The following is a 23310-nucleotide window of genomic DNA, read 5'->3' on the forward strand; positions in this document are numbered from 1 at the left end:
CCCCCCCCCCCCCCCCACCGGTCAGTGTCTGAGGCCTCCGCGACATTCTAGAAAAAGGCACGGCGCTCCTGGCTCCTTGGGAGCCGACAGAGAGCTGGAAAAGGGGGCAGTTCCCGCCACGAGTGTGGGCGTCACTCACTGCCGAGCCCAGTCCCACCTGCTGCCTGGCCGGCCACCGCGCGCAGGGACAGGCGGGGCCGCGCACAGCCGCTCTCGGCGCTCCCGCCGGCCCGGCTCCGGACCCCGCGGGGCCGAGGCGGCGGCTCTCCCGACCCCGGCCCACTCACAGCGGCAGAAGACGGCAGCGACTGCGGAGAGCTACAGGCCCGGCGCCCAGGCCTCGCGAGCCCGCCGCCGCCTCGGCTCCGCCCCCATGGAGTCGAACCGGCCTCGGAGGGCCACTTCCGGGTCTCTCTAGGAAGGCCGGAGGTCTCGGCATCTCTATGATGTGCAGGTTTCACGTCCATCCGCACCCGTGCTGGGCCAGCCGGTTTGCTCCAGAAGTCTCCCCTACGTGCCCAGCCCGTTTGTTCCAGCTTCCAGCTTCAAGGCCACATCTACTCTTATTTCCGCCTCCAATTTCTTATTTTAGACTTCCATCTCCGTCTTTGAGTACACACGGTGCTGAGCAGAGTGCCTGATAAATGCGTGGAGGGGTAGGGGGTATCTCAGCTCAATCAGTAGTGCTTGGATGGATAGTGGATAGTGGAAAATGGATGACGAATGATGGATGAGGCTCCATGAGACTCCTGAATATTCACTCTGGATGTGGATTTTAACCCTCTATCTCTGAGTTTCCACGTTATGTGTGTCCATATGTTTCCCAGTGTCCCTGATTTTCCCTCTCTTTTCCAATTCCAGTAGGTGTGAGGGGATGGCAGTGGGACACCAGTGGCATCTGCCACACACCAGGCTCCTATAATGCTGTGCTTTTTAAGCTTGCTCCATATTGAGGTTGCTGAGGAGTGGGGTTTCCCTCCAATCCCTGTGATTTCCTCAGGCACAGCTTCTCAAGTGTCTCCTGAGGAAGTGGCTTATGACACGAGCCCTAACGAATGAGTAGGAGGTGGCTCAGGAAGAGAAGAAAGGGACATTTTGGTGGAAGAAATAACAGGGCAAAAGTGTAGAGTCAGGATGGAGTGTGGTATGTCTGAGAGATGGAGAGGTGCTGGCTATGTCTCTGCTGGGAGGAAAGGGGAGATACGGTTCTGCATACTACTCACACACTTTGAGGGCTTCCTTCTGCCCCTCGAGATCATTTCTCCAGGAGGTCACACTTTCAGGGTTGGCGGTTTTCAAGCAGAATGTGTTGTGATCATCTAGGAGGTGTCATAACTAATGTCTTACCTAGAGCAGAGTAGTGAGCGTGAAGCAATGAATAACTTCCCTTTCTAGTCTTTAGACTTAGAGGAAGTATAGCAAGGAAGAAACAGACCCTGGAGTCAGAGCAGTGGGGATTTGAATGCCGACTCTGCACAGAGGAGTCCTGAACTGACGAGATGAGGTGAGGTCTGTGACCCCTACAGATACCTGCTGGGCAATGTTAGCTGCTCTTGCTACGACACGTGTGAAATGTTCACATCTGCATTATGCACAGTAGCTCCAAAGAAGAAATAATCCCAATGTCCATCACTGGGTGAATGGGTAAATAAAACGTGGTACATCCATACAAACAATATTATTCAGCTGTAAAAAGCAACCAAGTACAGACCTTCCTTGCCTTACAGTGGGGTTATGTCCTGAGAAAGCCATCGTAGGTTGAAAATATCCTAAGTCAAAAATACATTTACGTCACCTAACCTATTGAACAATGTAGCTTAGCTGAACCTACCTTAAATGTGCTCAGAATACTTCTATTAGGCTACAGGTGGGCAAAATCATCTAACACAAAGCCTGTTTTATAATAGAGTGTTGAGTATCTTATGTAATTTATCAAATACTATACTGAAAGTGACAAACAGAATGGTTGTTAATCCTTGTGATCGTGTGGCTGACTGGGAGCGTTGGCTGCTGCTGCCAAGCCCTGTGAGAGAGGGTCACCCTAAATATTGCTAGTATCGCTAGCCTGGGGAAGAGATCCAAATCCCAAATTCCGAATTCAAAGTGCAGTTTCTACTGAAGGCGCATTGCTTCCTCACCATGGTAAAGTTGAAAAATCAAATGTCGAACCATCCTAAGTCTTAGGTCAGGGGCCATCGTACTGATACATGCTACACCACGGATGAACCTAGAAAACGGTGTGCTCGTGTTTTTATTAGCCAGTTTCAGAAGCCAGTCACATACTTCATGATTCCATTTATATGAAATGTCCAGAATAGGCAAATTCGTAGAGACAGAAAGCAGATTGGTGGTGGCCAGCAGCTGGGACATATGGGGTGCAATGAGGAGTGAGTGCTAATGGGAATAGGGTTTCTTCTACAGTGATGAAATATTGTGATGACGGTACAACTCTGTGAACACTACCAACCACTGATTCGTAAATCACCCTTTCCGTGGGTGGGTTTTTAGGATATGTGAATAATAAAGCTCAATAAAACTGTTATTTAAAAAAGATTACACTATGGGACTCCTGGGTGGCTCAGTCGCTTAAGCCCCTGCCTTCAGCTCAGGTCATGATCCCAGGATCCTGGGACTGAGTCCCTCATCGGGCTCCTTGCTTAGTGGGGAGGCTGCTTCTCCCCTGCCTGCTTCTCCCCATGCTCGTGCACTCTCTCTCTCTGACAAATACATAAATGAAAGCTTAAAAAAAAAAGACTACATCCACAATAATGTCTGTCTTGTTGCAATTGCAATGTCATTTGAGCAGGAGAGAACAGGACCGCCAATTCCACTGGCCACGCCCACAGACGCACGTCCTAGATGACAAAATCAATACAGGTAAGAGATGAGGAGCCGCTTAGAGAAGTAAGCATACTTCTCCTTTCCACCATCCCCATATGTCAGCTTTGCCCCCGGGCCTCTCCTCCCATCTTCCTCTTTCTCAGGGCAAGGAGAAAAGAGTGCAAACCACAAGCAAAAGTGGGCTTTGAATAATAAATGGCTTCCAATTAGCTGCCTTGAAAACCGAGAGTCGACTTGTATTAATTTTCATGATCAAATTACTTCATTTTGTCTCTCTTCTAACTGCTAGGGTAATTTTATGCCAGGATTATTTTAGTCATTCTAATTATGCAGGCATCAATATTTAGTGGGTGTTTACCTAACCCACAGCATACCCAAAGGTGCTCCTCCCTCAGAGAGCATGGCAGTACAATACGATATGAATAGGTATGCACGGCACAGAAATGAAGTTCCTTTTCTTTCTCCCTTCTCGTTTGTAAGGAGCTTTCAGGTGGTGTTTCTTGGAAAAGCAACATGTATCCTATTCAGCTGCGTCTACAAAACTAAAGGCAATCCTGCGAGTGCGACGAGTTCATTATATGACACGAAATGCCATTCTTGCACAGATGTTTCATCAGGGATTCAGTTATGCAAGACAAATTAACATTTACCATTTGTTAGATTTTCCTTTTTGCAAAGAACCTCTCCTTGCTAGTTGCCTAGTATTTGAATTTCTGTCCCTGGTAGTATCACTCTCCCCCTTTTCCTTCGGAACCCCTTCTCCTTTGACTAACACTCCCCTGTTTATGCTTGTCTCTGTCTCTTCCTCCTCCGTCTCCTCCTCCTTCATCACCTCCTCTCCATCTTCGTTCTTTGCCTCCTTTGCACTTTCTTCCCAGCTCTTAACTAGGTAAAACCCAAGATTCAACCTCCAGCTTTCTTTCCTTCTCCATCTACACCCTTTGCCTGAAAGAACTCTTTAGTTATCTTGGTTTCAACTCTTAACCCTGCACGAGGGACTCCCAGACATATATGATCGTGCCCCTGGGAGGTATTTATGGGGACGCCCACCTGTCTGAACCTCATGTCCACAGGTGTACTCCTTATCTCCAGCAACACCCGGCACTGGCTGTCATTTTGTCATCCCCTTCTTTTCCTTCTCTCTCGTAGCCGTTTACTTTTGCCTTGCAAAATATCTCGGGCTCATTCTCTCTTTCCTCTTACTTCCTCTCTCTTTCCTCTTACTTCTGCTTCCTTCCTATTTTCCTGAGGCCTCCTAACAAGAGTAACACCCCAGGGTGTTGGAGTGTTAATTTTGGTCATTTTCAGAGTGTGAATATCTCTTAGAGACAATCCATCCTGAGGCCAGGCTGCAGAGCTCCCTTCTCACTCCCTTCGTCCCCTCCCAGCATCTAAAAACACCACTCTCGTGGGACGCCTAGGTGGCTCAGTCAGTCAAGCATCTGCGTTTGGCTTGTGTCATGGTCTTGAGGTCCTGGGATCGAGTGCCGCGTCGGGCTCCCTGATCAGCGGGGAGCCTGCTACTCCCTCTCTCTCTGCCTCTCTCCCTGCTTGTGCTCTCTCTCTCTGTCAAATAAATAAATAAAATCTTTTAAAAAAATTTTAAAACACCACTCCCTCGAGTCCTGTGGAATGAGGCCAAGCTGAGCGAGAGTAGGACACAAAATGGGGCAATGCCAGGGCACCACATGGACCACAGGACTTGGGAATGTGCAAGGAAAGAGAGCACGGGGAGAGGCTCCTGCCTATCCGTGGGGTGGCTCTGCGGGGTGGCCGCTGTCCTGCCACTCAGGGACATCTGGTTTAACCAGGTGTGCTCAGAGTTGGGTAAATCAAAACAGTTAATTTCAATACAAATGCCGTATTGCGAGTGTTGTATTTTTGCTAAAATACTTTAATCTTATCAAGTTTCTTAAATAGGTTTTACAGCAACTTTGTCACCGATTTACCTCACTCAACTTATGGAAGAAATCCATCATCGTATAATTGGCAAGGCCATTCCACCTTGCCAAATCAATCAGCCAAATCGAAGTATTTGAGTTCTTTCTGAGTTATATGCCCCCAATGACAATGATCAGTAGTTAGGGAAAAAAATTTCATATTTCATTTTTTTAAAAGAGTTTATTTATTTGAGAGAAAGAGAATGAGTGCACGAGCTGGCTTGGAGGGGAGGGCCAGAGGGAGAGGGAGAAGCAGACTCTCCACTGAGCAGGGAGCCTGACATGGGGCTCGACTCCAGGACCCTGAGATCATGACCTGAGCCAAAGGCAGACGCTTAACTGCCTGAGCCACCCAGGCGCCCCTCATACTTCATTTTAAATATCACCCTCGCGACAACCATTTTGCTTTCGGTAGCTAGATGACCGATTGTAGAATTTGTTGTTGCCATGCATTTGCTGCTCAGGTTATTTTCATGGGGAAATGCGGAGCGTGTTAAGGGGAAAGGAAGTGGGGGCAGGGTGCATTGAGCAGGAGACCTTTGAGCGAGGACATATAGGAGGAGGGAATTAGGCAAGTTAACAAGAGCATTCCAGGCAGAGGGAAATAGCGGAGCGAGGCTACAAGGCAGGCGTGTGCCTGTGGGTTTGAGGAGTGGCGAGGAGGCCCTTGCGACTACAATGGAGCAAATGAGGAGACAGAAGTCAGAGATGTGGTCAAAGAGCTACAGGGGCCCAAACACCCAGGCTTGAAGCCATTTAAGGCGATTTTGGCTTTTACTCTGGGCGAGATGGGGAGCCTTTGGTGGGTCTGCAGCAGAAGGGTGGTGTGACAGGATTGAGGTTATACAATGATTTCTCTGGTGCTGGGTTGAAAGCAGACAGAGAGGAACCAAGGGTGGCCTCTGAGGGACGTAGCAGGAGGCTCTTGCTACAGTCCATGTGGGAGGTGATAGCGGCTCGGACCGGGTTAGAAGCAGCAGAGTGGTCAGGCACCGGGTATATTTCGAAGGCAGAGCCAGCAAGATTCCTTCATGGACTGAATGTGGGTTGAGTCAAAGAGCTGAGGCAGGGGAGTCCGACGGTAGTGTGCTGGGCTACTAGAAGGATGAAGCTGCCCTCACTGAGATGTGGAAGGCTGTGGTAAAGTGCTTCTGGAAGGTGCTTGTTGGGAGTAGGCGCAGAGTGAGCTGTGAAGCGAAAGGCCGTGCCACAGTAAGGAAAAGAGGAAGAGGAGGGGGTTAAAGAGAGAGTGAGAGAAGCTCAAGGAACCATCTATGAGGTCAGTGAAGTCCACTGTGGTGAAGAGAGGAGGACATAAAGGACCTTCTTAGTAGGTAGAGTTCCTGTCACTGTTTCATGCACGGTGGTGATTGTGTTAGTCTCCATAATAAACTACCACAGACTGAGTGGCTTAGACAACAGAAATGTGCTCCCTTATAGCTCCAGAGGCCAGAAGTCTGAAGTCAAGGTAGGCGCAGAGCCATGCTCCTTCTGAAGCCTTTAGGGGAGAACCTTCCTTGTCTCCAGCTTCTGGAGGCTCTACATGTTCCTTGGCTTTGGCCACATCTCTCCCATCTCTGCTTCCATCTTCACGTGGCCTTCACCCCATATTTCCCTCGGTGTTTTTCTCTTCTATCTCTTATAAGGATACCTGTTATTGGATATAGGGTCCACCCTAATCCGGAATGATCTAATCTAAAGATCCTTCACTTCCTTTCACAAAGATGGTGCCGAAGCTGAAGAAGGAAGCCACTGCCCCCCGCAAAGCCGAAGCCAAAGCGAAGGCTTTGAAGGCCAAGAAAGCAGTGCTGAAAGGCATCCACCGTCACACACACACAAAAGATCCACAGGTGACTTACCCTCCTATGACCCAAGACACTGCGTCTCTGAAGGCAGCTCGAATATCCTCACAAGAGCACCCCCAGGAAAAACAAGCTTGACCACTATGCCATTATCAAGTTCTCCCTGATTCCTGAGCCAGCCATGAAGAAAATAGAAGACAACAGCACACTTGTGTTCACTGTGGATATCAAGGCTAACAAGCGCCAGATCAAACAGGCTGTGAAGAAGCTCTAGGACCTGGACGTGGCCAAGGTCAACACCCTGATCAGGCCTGATGGAGAGAAGAAGGCATATGTCCAAATGGCTCCTGACGATGATGCTTTGGATGTTGCCAACCAAACTGGGATCATCTCAACTGAGTCCAGTTGGCTAAATCGAAACATAGACTTTTTCACCATAAAAAAATTAAAAAGTTAAAAAAAAAATCCTTAACTGAATTATATTGGCAAAGACCGTTTTTTCCCCAAATAATGTCACATTCACAGGTTTGTGGAGTTAGGACATGGACGTATCTTTTTGGAGCCACTATTCACCCGCTTACAGTGATGTACATGGTTCTTCCACCCCTCCCTCTCTCCCAGGCCCAACTCCCAGGTCATTAAAATTAGGAGGAACTTTGCTACAGTTGACTTTGCTGCTATACATTTTGTTTTGCAAACAGAAAAGAGAAGTTGAGTTTCACACTGAGTTCAGAATGGTAGAGAGAAGCAGTGACTGACATGAGGCAGAAGCAACTATGAGATGTCTCTAGGATCTCGAAGAATCTAGGCAAGGCTTTGACGACCCCAGGCCACAAGATGGGGAATTCGAGCCAATCTTAGCTGGATCCCAACTAGGAAGTTCCAGCTGATATCTGTGTTATAAGGACATAAAATGTGATCATACGACAGATTCTCCTACTTTGTAACCTGCTCTCCTTGCTCAAAAAATATTGCAAACATTTTCGCAAGTCATTAAATATTCTTCAACAACATGATTTCTAATAGCTGTATAGCAGTCCATCAAATGAAAGTACCGTCATTTATATAACAAATCCTTTATGGTTAGCCATTTAGGATGCTTCTATGTTTTACATATGATAAATAACACTGAAATGAACAACTTCCTCTATAAATCATTGTGCACATCTTTGATTATTTTCGAACGGGCTCATCTTAAATAACCATGAACAATTTTGCGATAGCAATTTCTGCTCATTGTTTTCTTTATGAACGAAAAGTTTCCCTTCAGGCAAAAGAAAAAAAAAATGGAGAAGTTGTTCCTGGAACATCTGGCTTATAGTGTAATTTACTTTTGGTATTCAGCTGTGCTCCCAAATTTTGAAATGCTGTCTTCCTAATAGGCTCATCCAAGATTTAATCTCCCTTCTGGAGACACAGATGCAAGTGTGTTTCCTTCTGTGAAACTTCAGCCCGGGAGCCACGACTATATGAGACAAGCCATGCCAAACTGTACATTGGTTGCCTTCGGCCCCTGCTTCTCAATTTGCAGATCCCAAGAAAAGGGACAGAAACCGAAAGAAAGGAGCTCTTGTTGAGACCAAAAAGATTCTTGTGACAATGGCTGCCATTGAGAACTCTGATATACCAGGTCTTTTACGGAGATTATCTTTATAACCAACATGAGGCACAAATTATTATCCCACTCTTGGTCAGAGACTGTGGCTCGGTCAAGTAACCAGCAGAGCTGGATTTCCACCCAGAACTTAGCTAACTCAAAGCTACCATACTGTCTACTAGTGGGGCTCCCACGTTTTTGAATTTTGAACACTGGTTAAGATTTCAGACCCAAATCTGGGGAGACATGTAGGCTTGCCAGCTTTTAATTTTGCCAAGTAAGGGCATCAACACAGAAACAACAACTAAACTGTGGTATCCTCTCACCACCATTTCATTCACCCAAATATATTTTAATGCCAAAAAGAGAGGAAGGCTATAATCCTTGAAACTGATGAATTCCATCTTATGAACACTCAGCTGATGTGCTTACTGGTGACCATCATCTCACCGTGGGCCAGTGAAAACTGGTTACTATCTCTGGAGCACATTTAAGAATTGCTTCCAGAAGTTGTATTATCATCAGTGCCTTGGCGGAACGGTTGCTCGGGCTTGGCCACCCCACGTGGAAGGAGGTACGCGGACTTCCTTCTGCCTAGTGAGAATGGGTCTTTCTTGCCGTTATCCCCCTCAATTCAGAGTAGAATTTTCACACTCTGGCCCTTCCCACGAGGGAGGAAAGGAAGTGATGACAGAGGATGTAGACTAATTTCAAGGCATTTAAGGGAGAATAAGAAAGGAGAGTGATTTGGAGGCATGGGCAGAAATATTTTTATACATGTTGATTCCTTAATGTATTCATGAGAAATAGAGCTGTATAGGTAGAGAACCCGTGTCAGTAAAAAACGCGGATAAGTCAAAATACAACTCAGGGATCTTTCAAGCTGGCTCTTTACTAATGTTATTGGGTTGGGGTTTTTTGTTTTTTGTTTTGTTTTTTTTCTTTTTTGGGTACTTTTAAAAACATTTATTTATTTATTTATTTATTTATTTATGGGGGGCAGAGGGAAAGGGCAAGAGAGAGAGGGGGAATCTCAAGCCAACTATCCACTGAGCATGGAGCCTGATACAGAGTCTGATCCTGTGACCTTGACATCACAACCTGAGCCAAAAACAAATCCCAGAACGCCGGGATCACGCCCTGAGCCAAAGGCAGACGCTTAACCGCTGTGCCACCCAGACGCCCCAGTACATCATTAGTTTTTGATGTAGTGTTCAACGATTCATTAGTTCTGTATACACCCAGGGCTCATCACCACAAGTGCCCTCCTTAATACCTATCACCGTTACCCGATCCCCCCACCCGCCTCCCCCCTCCCTATTGTTATTGTTTTGACACACAGTGTCAAAATAGAACTCAGGGATCTTTCAAGCTGGCTCTTTACTCATGTTATTGCTTTGATACACAACGTAGGAGAGGCAAGGGAAATGGGCTAATGAGCTTATGTTAATGTGTGTGTGTTTGACTTTTCTGTCCTTGATGCTGTTTTGTTCTTTGCTGTGGTTTGCGCTGAGAAGAGAGAGAAATGAGCCCAAGAACAAGAGCACAGACAGAAATATCAGGATTTAGCATGCCATCTCCTGTTCACAGAATCTAGAACTTATTCCCTACATCTCATGAGTATGAAATTCTATTGTCTTAGGAGCAGGGCCCTATAGCTTTCTCACTTTGGTTCCCAAATGGCAATTCATTCCCTGTTGACAGTTAGTGACAAAACTTTTGCCATCTGCGGGGTGCTCTCTGAAGAGTGAAGACAGCATAGAAAATTTCTCATAAAGCTAAATTTATTCAGTATGAGACCACATTTCATTCTGAGACTGTGTGCATTTTTGGTTTTTTTTTTTTTTGTGTTAAAATACCTTTTCTTTTGTAGACTGTTGATAGTTGATTTTTAAATGCATTCTCACTTGGCAAAGTTAAATAATGGAGACTCAATGTACATCTCTCTCCTTTTAAAAAGATTGTCCTGGTTATGAAGTACGAAAGTTGGGAAGTACTGATCTAGGCAATTTTATTTTTTAGTTGCAGTCCGATTATTTAATTACACACCCAGGAAATTATCAGCCAGAATCACACCAAAGATTTGTAAGAAGATTACACAGTATAGAAACTAAAAAATGTAAAACATTTCTAAACTTAAAGGTAGGATAACTTTCTCTATAATGCTAAAATCCAGATTTGGATTTTATCAGCAAACACCTTTGGTGTCATGAGCATATTTATAGATTAATTACTCTGAGAAGCGCTTCTGAGCTCTGAAAGCCCTAAGCTCCTAATTTTTGTCTTTTTTAAAAAGAGAAAATGTCTTCTGAAAACCATGGAGCAGAGGGGAAACTGATTCTCTTCATGGCTCTTAGAAAAAGAGTGGTTTGGGTAATCTTAGAAGAGGACTGGACAGTTACTAGGACCTAACATGGCTGACCAATAAGTAAATATGTCGGATTAGGATGACCCTACCGATTAGTGGAATGAGTAAACACAGATTTGGGATTCAGCATGGGATTTGACAAAGTCACTTTTGATATCATTGTTGGCAAGATAAAGAAATGTCAGATGATTAATATCAACCTGAAAGATTTCCAGAGATATGTCTCTCATAGCTATATTGTAATTGTCTGTTTACTGGTCTGTCTCCCGAATTAGAATTTAGGCTTCTCCGTGAGGACAGGAACCAAGTCATTTTACTCACTGTTGTATTCTCAGCACCAAGAACAGCACCTGGAACATCATGGGAACTCTGTAAACATGTGGTGAAAGAATGAACGTCTTATGAAACGTCTTGCTTCAACACTTATAAAGCTATGGAACATTCCCTTGGATTTTCCCATGATATGTCACCAGGAGGAAGGGATAGTGGACCCAATCGTAATAACAAGAAATTTAACAGGGTTTTAATTTTGATACAAATAAAATATCATAGAAGGACAGGGAGAGCTGAGCCTTACCAGATGGTATAAGAAAGACTTAGGAACTTTGCTTCTGCTAATGGCAAGGAAGATAATTAGGATCGCTTCTCTTGCTGAGAGCTTATCCAATAGAGCCAGATAAAATATAAAAACATATTTCCTCAAAGACATCAAAATGCTGAAAGAAAACAAATGCTAACTTGAACTTCTATGCCCTTGAAGTTAAAATATCCTTCAAAAATGGTGAAATGAAGACATTTCCAGAAACACGAAAACAGATTTTATCACAAGCACCCACGTTAAAGAAATACTCAAGAAGGGGGCCCCTGGGTGGTGCAGTTGGCTAAGCATCTGATCCTTGGTTTTGGCTCAGGTCATGATCTCAGGGTTGTGAGATCAAGCCCTGCTGCGGGCCCCAAGCTCTGCTAAAGTTTCTCTCTCCTTCTGCCCCTCCCCGTAGTCTCTCTCCCTCTCAAATACATAAATAAATCTTAAAAAAAAAAGAAAAAGAAATACTAAAGAAAAATGACCTCAAGGGCAAGCATGGAGAGAATGGGAAGGAATGAGAAGCCGCAAAAGGGTAACTACCTTGTTGGAAAAGCCAAATGAATGTTGACTGTATAAAACAAATGTAATAACATCCTGTGGGGGTCCCTTTATAAGGACTATAACATATAACTCAGGATGGTGGGGCGTGGTGTGCAAGGGTTCAAAGGTCCTGGCCTGATCTACAAGGGAGCAAAAATACCAAGTCATGGTGGACGTTGGTAAGTCAATTAAGCAACTGTTTAAAGAACCACAAAGAGTGCATGCATGTCAAGGTAATGAGGGGGATGGGTGGAAGAATAACAAAGAAAAATTAATTCAAAGGAAGTCAAGAAAGTAGAAGAAAAGTAATAAAGAATAGAAAAAACTAATAGAAGGTAACCAGTAAAAGGATAGCTTTAAACTAAACATATCAATACTTACATGAAATGTCGATGAACTAAGTTGTTTGCTTAAAAGACAAAGACTGTTATAGGGAAAAAGAAAACAAGTACCCTAGTATCTGGTGCTTTGAAGAGACATATCTTAAATGTAAGAATACAGCATAATTGAAACTAGAGGGATGGAAAAGACCTAATTGATATGCAGGGATAAGTGGAACCAACCACAGATTAAACATTCTTTCTAAGCACATGTGAACGTTCACAGAAATCAACTATGTGATGGGTCACAGAGCAAGACTCAAGCTATTTCAAAGGACTGAAATCACACATAATATACTTTTCAACATGAGTAAAGTTAAGCTAGAAAGTGCAGTAAGATATCACTAAAATTTCCCATACAAAATTATAAAATACATTTTTAAAAAGATTTTATTTATTTATTTCAGAGATAGAGAGAGGAGAGAGAGAGCACACAAGCATGAGCAGGGGGAGGAAAGATGGAGAAGCAGACTCCCCACTGAGCAGGGAGCCCAACTCGGGGCTTGATCCCAGAACCCTGGGATCACGACCTGAGCTGAAGGCAGACACCTAACTGACTGAGCCACCCAGGCACCCCTGAAATTATAAAATACATTTCTAAATAATCCATGTAACAAAGAACAAATCCTAGCAGAAATTGTAAAACATTTTTCATTGAACAATAATGAAAATAGTACACACCAAGCATGGCGAATGCAGCTCACACATACTTAACAGTATTGCACAGCCTCAAAATGCATATAGTTGAAAAAAAAAAAAAGGTTTAAAAAATCATCCATCTAAAAAAGTTAGGAAAAATTTGATAAAGCACTTCCCAAAGAGAATATCACATGGCCGATCAACATATGAAAAGGTTTTCAAAATTATTAGTCATCAGAGAAAAGAAATTTAAAACTCAATTAGATCCAACTGCAGACCTATCGGAATAGTTACAATGAAGAAGCCTGACAACATCAAACTTGAGGAAGGATATGGAGCAACTGGAACTCTCAAAGTCTACTTGGAAATGGTGCAATCATTTTTTTGGGGAAAACATGGCACTAAAGCTGAATTCATGCATATGCCATGGATTCCATAGTTCCATTCCATTGAATGTACTCAAGGGCAGTGGATACACATGTGCTTCAAGAGATGTTTATAAGAGTATTTATAGCAGAGGCACCTGGATGGCTCAGTCAGCCAGGCATGACTCTTGATCTTGGCTCAGGTCATGATCTCAGGGTCGTGAGGTTGAGTCCCGCCTCCAGCTCCGTGCTTAGCATGGAGTCTGCTTGAGATTCTCTCTCCCTCCCCCTCGGCCCCTCCCCCAGCTTGCATGCATGCATGCACTCTCTAATAAATAAATAAAATCTTAAAAAAAGAATATTTATAGGAGCACTATTCATGATAGCCAGCAAAGTAAAGAACTCATTTTCCCATTAATACAATGGAGAAACAAAAAGAGGTATATTTATGCAACAAAATACTTTACGGCAGAGGTTCACAAAATGCTTATGTAAAGAACAAGATGGTAAATATTTTTGGCTTTCCAGGTCTTATGATCTGTTTCTCAACTAACCAACTTTGCCATTGTAGCAGGAAAGCAGACACAGAAATAAGTAAATAAATGAGCATGGCTGTACTCCAATAAAACTTCATTTACCAAAACATGTTAACAGACCAGGTTTGTCCCATCGGCTGTAATTTGCCAACCCTTGCTTTCTGCAATAAAAATGAGTTATCCATACAACATGGATGAATCTATACAGTGTTGAGTGACCCAGCTGACATTAATATCATATGATTCTGTTTATATAAAGTTTAAAAAAACAGGTGAAGCTAAATTATGCTGTCAAAAGTCAGGATAATCGTTACTTTTGAGGAAGAGAGGAAGGAGAGTAATTGGGAGGGAGCATGAGAGGGGTTTCTGGGGGTTGCTGACAATGTTCTTCTTCTTGACAAAGGGGGTGTTAAAATTTCTTTCATTCATTGGGATATATACATATATTATTATACATGTAATTATATAAAAATTTATATACATATACTGCTACATATGTATATGTATAAATAAAACTACTATCCTCAGAATTTTTTGTAAATTTATTCTAAAATAAAAAGTTTAAATTATATCTTCATATGGAAGTATAAATCTAAAACACTAAATTATATTATTTTAAAATTATTAGTATTTATCATACTTATATATTATTAAATAGTTAAACTTTTAACTTCAGAATAGCTTTAGGCTTACAGAAAAATTTGAAGACAGAATGGAGTTCCTGTATACCCACACACACTTTCCCGTTCTCACAGCATCTTCCATTAGTATGGGGCATTTGTCACAGCTAATGAACTGATTCAGATACATTCTCATTAAAGTTCATACTTTATTCAGATTTCCTTAGTTTTTACCTGATGTCCTTGTTCTGCTCCAGGGTCCCATCCAAGGTCTCGCACGGCATTAACTGCTCCTGGCTCCTTAGTTTCCTCTTGACTGTGACCATTTCTCAGAAGTTCCTTGTTTCGGATAACCTTAAGAGTGCTCATCAGACTTTTGTAGAATGTTCTGCAATGATAAAGTGGCCATTTTCATCACATGACTTATCACTGTCGATGTTGACCTTGATGACCTGGTTGAGGTTGTGTTTGTCAGGTTTCTCCAGCGTCAGATTACTCTGTTCCCTGTCTCCATGCTGTGCTCCTCAGAAGGAAGCCACCTGTGCAACCAAACTCTTTCAGTGTGAGTTCTGTGTCACTTCCTTGAGTGCAGAATATCTACGTAGGTTACTTGGAATTTTTCCATGTGGGACATTTGTCTCTTTTCCTCCACTTATTCATTTATTACATCATTTATTTATGTCAGTACGGACTCACGGGTATTTATTTACATTTATATTTTGGGCAATTTCTCCACATGTATTTTACAACAAAAAAATTTAAATGATGAAATTCCTACAAAAACTGGGAATTTTATTTGATAGCAAACACAGTGAGAGTCAACTGAGCAAGAGTCAATTGTCAAAAAAGCGAACAAGTCTTCGGACACATGAGTAAAAATGTAGCTTCAGGGCCAGGGGAGGTGATAATTTTGCTCTATTCTGAACTGTTTGCACTCTAGTGAAAAATACTGTGCCCGGTTCTTGGTCCAGCTTTTCAGGGAAGAAGTAATTGGATCCCATTCTAAGAAAGGCCAGGCTGCTAAGGATCCTTGAAACCCTATACAGTACATAAGATATGAGACCTATTTGGAATTAATGATAATTGTGGAGTTTCGGTCTTCACCCCACACGTGTCAATGACAGAACAAAGACTTGATCCAGCACCAACTTCTGGTTGTCTTCTCCTGGCATTTTTCTCTCCCACTGTATGAAATAGATAATGAGATATATAACATTTACACAATTAAAAATCAACACTTAAGACATTAGTTATCGTCTATAAGTGTGAAAATCACAACAAAACTTGTGTTACCAGCAAGACCACCCTGATGTCTGTGAGACAGATGATCTCTTATTACCTGTCCCACCCTGTCCATACCTTGAAGTTTGGGTTACCATGACTTCAACACGTGGTCATTGCCTGCTTGGTGAATCACGCCATCACCATGCCACACTCACCATAATGACATGTTCTTCAGTTACGGCAACAACATCATTTTTTAAGTGTTTGAACTCCGTTTTTTTTTTTTTTTTAAGATTTTATGTTTATTTGAAGAGAGAGAACACAGAGGGAGAGAGAGGGAGAAGCAGACTCCCCGGTGAGCAGAGAGCCCGATGTGGTGCTCGATCCCAGGACCCTGAGAGCAGCCGCTTAACCGGCTGAGTGTTCCAAGTGCCCCAAGTGTTTCAACTCTTAACCACGTGGTTACTTCGGGCACTTTGCGCCAGATAAGACACATTGTGATGTCTATGAGGGGCAGTTAAGAGAATGGAGGACTCTCAGCCTGGAGCAGGAAGAGCTCAATCTTCAAATACCTGAAAGAAATAACGACTAGATGTGGTCTGTGTGACTCCAAGTGGCAAAGAAAAGACAGATCCCAGGATCAAACTTGGTCTAGAGGAGAACTTTATAAGAATATCCTCAACTGGAAAGTCAGCCTTCAGAGGCTTTGCTGGGCCTGTGATCAGCGGTGTACTGACAAGATGACCACTTGGTGGAGATGTTACAGAGAGAATCTAATGCAAAGTTACTTCAAACTCCCTTCCAAACTCAAGGGCCACTGGTTCTAAGAAAGTGTTCATTTCAGGATTCTCAGAAATGTTTGTTTGTTTGTTTGTTTGTTTGTTTTGGCCCAGGTTGGGACTCCTTTCTTATGGGCAAGATATCTTGTCTGCAAAGGTGACTTCCGAAAGGCGCTCTGCCAGCAGAAGGAAGTGGCACACTGAGCTGCTGGCATCATTAGTGAGAATAACTTGGTCCACTTGGCTCCTTCCCCTGGGAAAGTTAAGAAGAAGCTTGCAAAAAATGGGACACTTGCAAGCAAGGATGGTGTCAAGGACAGCCCTAAAACAAAATGATGGGGATAAAAAGGAGATACAAATCAGCTCAGCCAGATGGGGGAGGTCCTCGTTCAGAAGCAGAGCAGTGCTCAGGTGGACCAGGACCCTAAGGTCCTCACGCAGGGATCAGAAGGGGTTGGGCTAGTTCTCACTGGAGAGTTCTGCAGCTCCATCTGTCTGCCCAGCTGGTAAAAAGCCTTCCTTTCCCCCACCACCCAAGCCCCGCTACTCACTGCTCCTGCGGCAGCTACACTCAGGGTCAGAACCTGGGTCCATACTCTCCACTGCTGAATTCCCCCAAGGCTGGTGCGGAATGTGCCGCCTAGAAGGCGCCCAGGAAAGATGTGCTCTTTCCTTTATTCCTTCAAAGGATGTTAATTACGTGCATGCCATGGGACAGGCACTAGGCTAGGCATTTGGTGCACAGTGAATAAAAACCAAAAAACAGATATGGGTCTCACCCTCATGAAGTTCAGTTCATTGTCTAGTAGGGGAGACAGAACAGTCTTTTTTTTTTTTTTAGATTTTATTTATCTATTTGAGAGAGAGTGCGTGTGCACATGCAAGGGAGCACAAGCAAGGGCAGCAGCAGGCAGAGGGAGAAGCAAGCTCACCGCTGAGCAAGGAGCCCAACGCCGGACCATCTGAGCCACCTAGGGTCCCCTGAACATAGTTTATTTTTAAGACAGTTCTGTCTCGGGATGCCTGGGTGGCTCAGTCGGTTGAGCATCTATCTGCCTTTGGCTCAATTCATGATCCCAGGGTTCTGGGATCGAGCCCCATGTCTGGCTCCTGGCTCAGTGGGGAGTCTGCTTCTCCCTCTCCCTCTGCCTCTCCCCTGCTCATGCTCTCTCACTCTCTGTATCTCTCTGTTTCAAATGAATACATAAAACCTAAAAAAAAAAAAACCCTATGTTCAGAATTATGAATGGAGCTAAGAGCAGGGAAGGGGTGAATATGGTGGTGATGGAAGAGATTCATGCTGGGTGGTAAAGTGACAGGGAAGCAGGTGTCTGAAGGATGGCAAGGGGAAGAATGAAGAAATGAATGTGTGATGATGGGACTCGCAAGAACCTCTCCCTCTGCCCAGAAGAAAAGGGCTAAGAGGCAGCGTGTGCTCCTAACAGTGAGAAAAGTGGCTGTCCTCCTGTCAGCGCCAGGTGTCTGGGCATGTGCGTGGCTCTGTCAGTTGAGTGTCTAATTCTTGGTTTTGGCTCAGGTCATGATCTCAGGGTTATGAAATCGAGTCCCACGTCAGGCTCCATGCTCAGTGCAGAGTCCACTTGGATTCTCTCCCGCATCTGCTCCTCCCCCTGCTGGTTCACTCTCTCGCTCTGTCAAATAAATAAATCTTGAAAAACAAACAAACAAACAAAAAAACCCAGCAACAACAAAAACCCAAACCCTAGGGAGCTGGGTTCCCTTTCTTTAGAAAAGGAAATGGAGCCTCAGGAAGGGCTACTAAGTGGCAGAGTCAGGGTTTGAACTCAGTTCCACGGGGCTTTGCAACTCACCATCCTAATATTGTGCACCCCTGCCCCGTCAGGGGGCATGGAGCAGCCCTACCTAGACTTCCGTGTCATGGCAGCTTTTGGCCTCTCCTTGGGAACCCCAGGACTGAGCCGCTGAGAAGCCAAGTGGGCTGCCACCGGGAGAAGATTTCCTTCATTTTCGGTGGATGTGCCCACATCAGGAAACCCGCAGGGGTGTTTGACCCCGGCCCCGGTGTGGGAGTCACTGGGAAAGTGCCAAGGCCCACAGCAAGGAGCCATCACCAGTCCTGCACCCTCACCTGGAAAGCCATCCGGTACCAGAGCTAGCCTGACGGAATCCTCCCGGGGTGGTGAGTCCATGAGGCCCAGGAGAGGTTCCCGCTCCCGGGATGGGTATGCACGCAGCCGACAGGAGGGAACGGGGTGTGCGGAAGGAGGGAGATCTCAGGTCTAGTCAAGGGAATTCCAAATCCTCACCGATGCTTCCTGGCCTGGAGCCAGCAACATCTGCCCACCTCAGGTGTCCATGTGGCTGGGCAGGCAGAGAAGAGGAGACATTGCCCCACACAAGACCAAGGTCCACAAATCGTTGCTTCCCACCTGTCAGGGCCTGGAAATGGCCCTGAGCCCAGGAGGGCCGCCTTTTAACGGAGCTGGCCGAGGGGAGGTGAGCAGTGCTCATCTGAGGGCAGAGACAATTTCCCCAACTCCCTGTCCAAAATTCTCTCTACCTTCGTCCATGATAGACAGCTGGGTACGTTTCCCCCAAAGTCCTGCCTCCCCCACACCCCTCGTCAGTGGAGTCCTTGCCCTCTTCCTGGCCCTTCAGCCCATGCTGACTTCTGCCATATCGGGAGACAAGTATATATCCCATTGGGCACTTTATTCTACTCCTGAAGTTCTTCCTTTCCTGTTTCAAAAGCACAAATTGGGCACCTGGGCGGCTCTGTCAGTTAAGCATCCGACCCTTGATTTTGGCTCAGGTCATGATCTCAGGGTCCTGGGATCAAGCCCGGTGTTGGGTTCTCCCCTCAGTGGGGAGTCTGCTTGGGGATTTTCTCTTGCTCTCCCTCTGCCCTCCTCCTTCTCCCTCTATGAATAAATAAATAAATAAATTAATTAATTTAAAAAATCTTAAAAAATAAAAAGCAGGAATTGCCAGCATTTATAAGACTCCTTCTGGTGTGCCAGGCGGGATGAGCTAAGCGCTTTACCTTGGTACCCTTATTATTTTACAGCTGAGAAGGGGTGTAGAGAGGTAGACCCTCCTGACTTCCTAGTTAGTAAGTGGCAGGGCTCAGGTTAGATTTGAATACAGGTAGTCCGACTTCCAAGTGAGATCTTTTCTCGTCTCTCCAGATATGCCAACACCCAGCCTTTATCAGAATTCTGTGTGCCTCCGCGCCAGGTGCCTAGCACACATAAGATAAGCCATAAGCCCCGGGGCGGTGCTCTCTGGGGCTGTCGGTGTTGTCACTGGTGGTCAGTAAGGTGGCAAGTCTCCAAAGTGTGGGCTCTTTGTTGAGCCAGTGGGTCACGGGCATGGTCAGAATGCACCTGCTCTTTCATAAGGAATGTACCCTCTGGCGGCCGCAGTTTCCCTCTCTGTAAGTGAGTACAGTGATCCACCTTGGAGTGTTTCATGAAGTTCTAACGAGGCTAAAGCAGGGAAGGCTAGTTCATAACATACTGACTGTGTTTTATTTTTTGCCTAAAGCAGGTAGAGGAGAGGCTCAGAGCCACTGAAACAAGGCTGCTTGACTCCACTGCTGTGTGATCTTGAGCAAGTCTCTGGTTTTTTTAAAAAAGATTTTATTTAGTTATTTGAGAGAGTGGGCGGGGGAGAGAGCACACAAGCAGGGGAGGGACAGAGGGAGAAGCAGACACCCCGCCAAGCAGGGAGTCCGATGCAGGATTCGATCCCAGGACCCCGGGATCATGACCTGAGCCGAAAGCAGGCACCTAATTGACTGAGCACCCCAGGTGCCCCTTGAGCAAGTTTCTTGACCTCTCTGTGCCTCGGGGTCCTCCCTTATAAATCACTAACGACGATACAACCTCCCTCATGAAGATACCGTATTCAAAGAGACTGGGCATACTGATGCCTGAGTCCCAATGCCTGGAGCCGAGTGTGGCAGAGAATAGGGTCTCAAAAAAGAGAACGAATGAATAAATAGTGGAATGTGGCCCCTGGCCTAAACGATATTGACCATTATAACTGTATTACCATTGTTCGTATCTCTGCCTGGCATACCTCCTTTCTGGCAAGACCAGCACACTTGTCATCTGCCAAGAATCTCTTCCTCTGTATTCTATCTTCCCTCACCGTCCAACACTTCAGCCTGACACAGGCGGGAGATGGCATGCAGACACAAACAAAATCAGAACGGCCTTCCCCTTCCAGATCTTCCGAACCTCTCTGGTTGCCTGCATTTACGCATGTGGGCACACACGCACACACACGTGCCCATGCTCCCCCCCCCACCCGTCCCCGACCCCCAGTCCGAAAAAGAACTTGACAGTCACACTTGGGCTCCTAAAGCAGAAGAAGTTTCCTGTGAGCTAAAAGGTTTTGTTGTTCACCGTTCAGATTGAATTCTGTCAATTATTATCCAACTAGTTATCTCACCAGAGGTCACGAAAAAATAACATGGGTGCGTTTGTTGTGGGTGTGTGTACATGTCATGTGTGCAGGTGGCGTTGGGGGAGCTCTTGAATAGGAAGTGCTCTGGTATTTATATGAAGCCACTCACCGGCTTCAATGACCCACTGGAAAAAACGTGCCTGTAGGAGTGTGCTTAATCCATGCTCATTCGAAGGGTGCCGGAACTGCCTTCTCCCCCTCCCTTCTTGCCTCTCTGTTCATATAACCCAGGCTGCCTCCAGCCAGCCTTTGCCCACTTGCCTCACTGGTCCCGAGAACGCAAAGGTGCAGCGTGTCTCTGAGAATGGGCACGTCCTTCTCTGGGACCGCGTGGCTCTGCCTGGCTGTCACCGTAGTGCTGGGAGGACTAGCTCTTTGCCATCTCAAGAGCCCAGGGCGGGCTGGCAGAAAGGTGGTCTGCCTGGCTGGCTTCTGGGGAGGGGCTTACCTGCTGCTCAGCCTGCCCCTCTCCTGGGGCTTGCTCCTCTGTCTCCTGTGCTGTTTCCTCACGTACACTTACCTGTCTGGTCAGGAGCTGTTACCTGTGGAGCAAAAGGCGGTTCTGATCACAGGTAAGTGGACGGCACTGCAGTCCTCACTCAGGGCAGAGTCTGGTACTGGCTTTGCCATCGCGGGGCTTTCTCAAGTTAGCTTTGAAGAGAAAATACTTGGCACATCCCAAGTGTCTTTCACTGTAGTGTTTTGGTTTGCTTTTTTTCACGAGAGGAGCTGGAAGGGGACAGAGGTAAGAGGGACTGACGAGGCGAAGCGCACCTCAGCCATGATTTTGTTCATCCCCCAGGATAAGGAAGAATAAGCAAACCTCTGGTATTTCGTGTGCTTTGTTGTACCCAGGAAAGCCACATAGGTTTCTTCAGGCTTAAATGGAATTTTGCTCTGAGATTAGGGTTTGGCTGTGTTCTAGGCTTGGGCTCTTCTTGTTCGTTAGATGTGCAAGAAAGCCTGCAAAGCCAGCCTCTCCTTGTACTTTGCTGTACTTTTTTTAAATATCGAAGGGACTCTTACCCGGGTTGGAAATTTCACGGTTTGCCTGGCTGCGGTCACGAAACTGTGGCTCATCTGAACCTTTTGTCTTCAAATCTGTCATTAGACCGCTGATGTTTCTTAATTGAATCAGGCTGGCAGTGTGTCTCAAGGGCAGTTAGCTGCCTTGTTAGCTCACCTGCCAGCGTTTTTCTTCTTCTGTGTTTCTTTTTCCACTGCAAGTGTGAGGCCAAATTAAATTCCTCCGTGTTGTAAAACTGGTTTGTTTGGTTGTGAAGTTTGAGCTCGGATGGGGCTTTAATTAGGATTACCCACCTGATCACCTAACCCAAAAAGTCCTGCCAAGGTGGGGCATCCATTGCAGAAGCATTTACCCCCGAGGTCATCACCCCACACGCGGTCCCAAGGCTGTGACCCGCTGGGATGAAGGCAAACTTGTGTGGACGGAAGCAAATCGGGGCTCTTCTCATTTCACTGAGAAAGGCACTGTCAAGTGACCTGTCCATTTTGCCTTTTACAAAGTTAACCCAATAATGAAATTCTCTCTTAAGATAAAATGCAGGTTGGCACTTGTCAGAGTTTTGGAATGCAAGGGAAAACAAGCTGCTTCATTGGGGCGGGGAGGTGGGGGAAAAACCCAAACAGTTCAAAGGTAGAAAATACAGTTGATCAGTGGGATGTTTATCTAATGAATGTCTCGTATCGTCTGGAATCATGCATCTGGAAGATGGGGTGGTTTTTCCACTTTTTCACTAGAATTCTTTTTTTTTTTTTTAAAGATTTTATTTATTTATTTGACAGAGAAAGAGGCAGCCAGCGAGAGAAGGGACACAAGCAGGGGGAGTGGGAGAGGAAGAGGCAGGTTCTCAGCGGAAGAGCCCGACATGGGACTCGATCCCAGGACTCCGGGATCACGCCCTGGGCCGAAGGCAGACACTTAACGACTAAGCCACCCAGGCGCCCCTTTCACTAGAATTCTTATGGGGGGCTGAGCGAAAAGCTGTAATAGCAGTCTAAAATTCTCTCTTCTACATGTAGTAGCAAGTACCCCTGGTCTTCAGAATAATTGCAGGTTTTTATTTATTGTACTTTCCCACTTGCCCGAAAGAAGATGGAACAATTAAGCATGCTCAAAAAAAAAAAAAAATAACATTCATACTGTGCTTGACGATAATGGGACACGATCTCTTGGAAGTCCAAATCGTCCTGGAAAATCAATTTCAGGGAGCAGTACTTCTCAGGTTAATAAGTACAAATACCAAACTTTGGGGTAAATTCTGGCCAACTTCAAGGTGACTGAGAAAACAGGAATTCTCTCTTGTTTATTTATCTTGTCAATGTACTTTATCCTCTGTTTTTGAAGATGTAGGCATTCAGAAACGCACAAAACACACACCCAAGTCAGTTAGCCTCCATCAGCCTTTGAAATGTCCTGACTTGTGTTTTGTTGCGTGTAAAATGACTGATTCGGTTAGGAACTCAAGCCCAGTGACTCATCCCTCCATGAAATGCTTAGCAATTAGCTTAGAATTAAGAAAGCAGCCATATCCATTTAAGGATGAATGCAATGTCCCCTTAAGGTTCTTAGTCATTTTCACGAGGAATGCCACAGGTTTGGTATAATTCTAGAGAA

At 45.3% G+C, this 23310-nt stretch overlaps 2 protein-coding genes and 1 pseudogene across 3 annotated transcripts in view; 2 read left to right on the plus strand and 1 right to left on the minus strand.

The window, feature by feature from the left end:
• Positions 1-381, minus strand: part of SDR42E1 (short chain dehydrogenase/reductase family 42E, member 1) — an 8361-nt gene extending 7980 nt beyond the window's left edge. Inside the window, exon 1 of one of the 2 annotated variants that reach the window (XM_040633652.1) lies at positions 288-381. The gene's annotated coding sequence lies outside the window, so the exon portion shown is untranslated. Of the gene's footprint in view, positions 1-157; positions 263-287 lie in introns of those variants that run through there. The other variant, XM_040633653.1, reaches the window with a different exon arrangement.
• Positions 382-6303: 5922 nt separating this feature from the next.
• On the plus strand, positions 6304-7143 carry LOC103662095 (annotated as a pseudogene).
• A 13833-nt stretch (positions 7144-20976) lies between these two features.
• Positions 20977-23310, plus strand: part of HSD17B2 (hydroxysteroid 17-beta dehydrogenase 2) — a 77260-nt gene continuing 74926 nt past the window's right edge. Inside the window, exon 1 of the mRNA XM_008689781.2 lies at positions 20977-21244. Coding sequence (XP_008688003.1) covers positions 20977-21244 — 268 coding nt within the window. The remainder of the gene's footprint in view (positions 21245-23310) is intronic.

This window comes from Ursus maritimus, unplaced genomic scaffold (assembly GCF_017311325.1).
Source record: "Ursus maritimus isolate PB19 unplaced genomic scaffold, ASM1731132v1 scaffold_19, whole genome shotgun sequence".
Classification (NCBI taxonomy): Eukaryota; Metazoa; Chordata; class Mammalia; order Carnivora; family Ursidae; genus Ursus; species Ursus maritimus.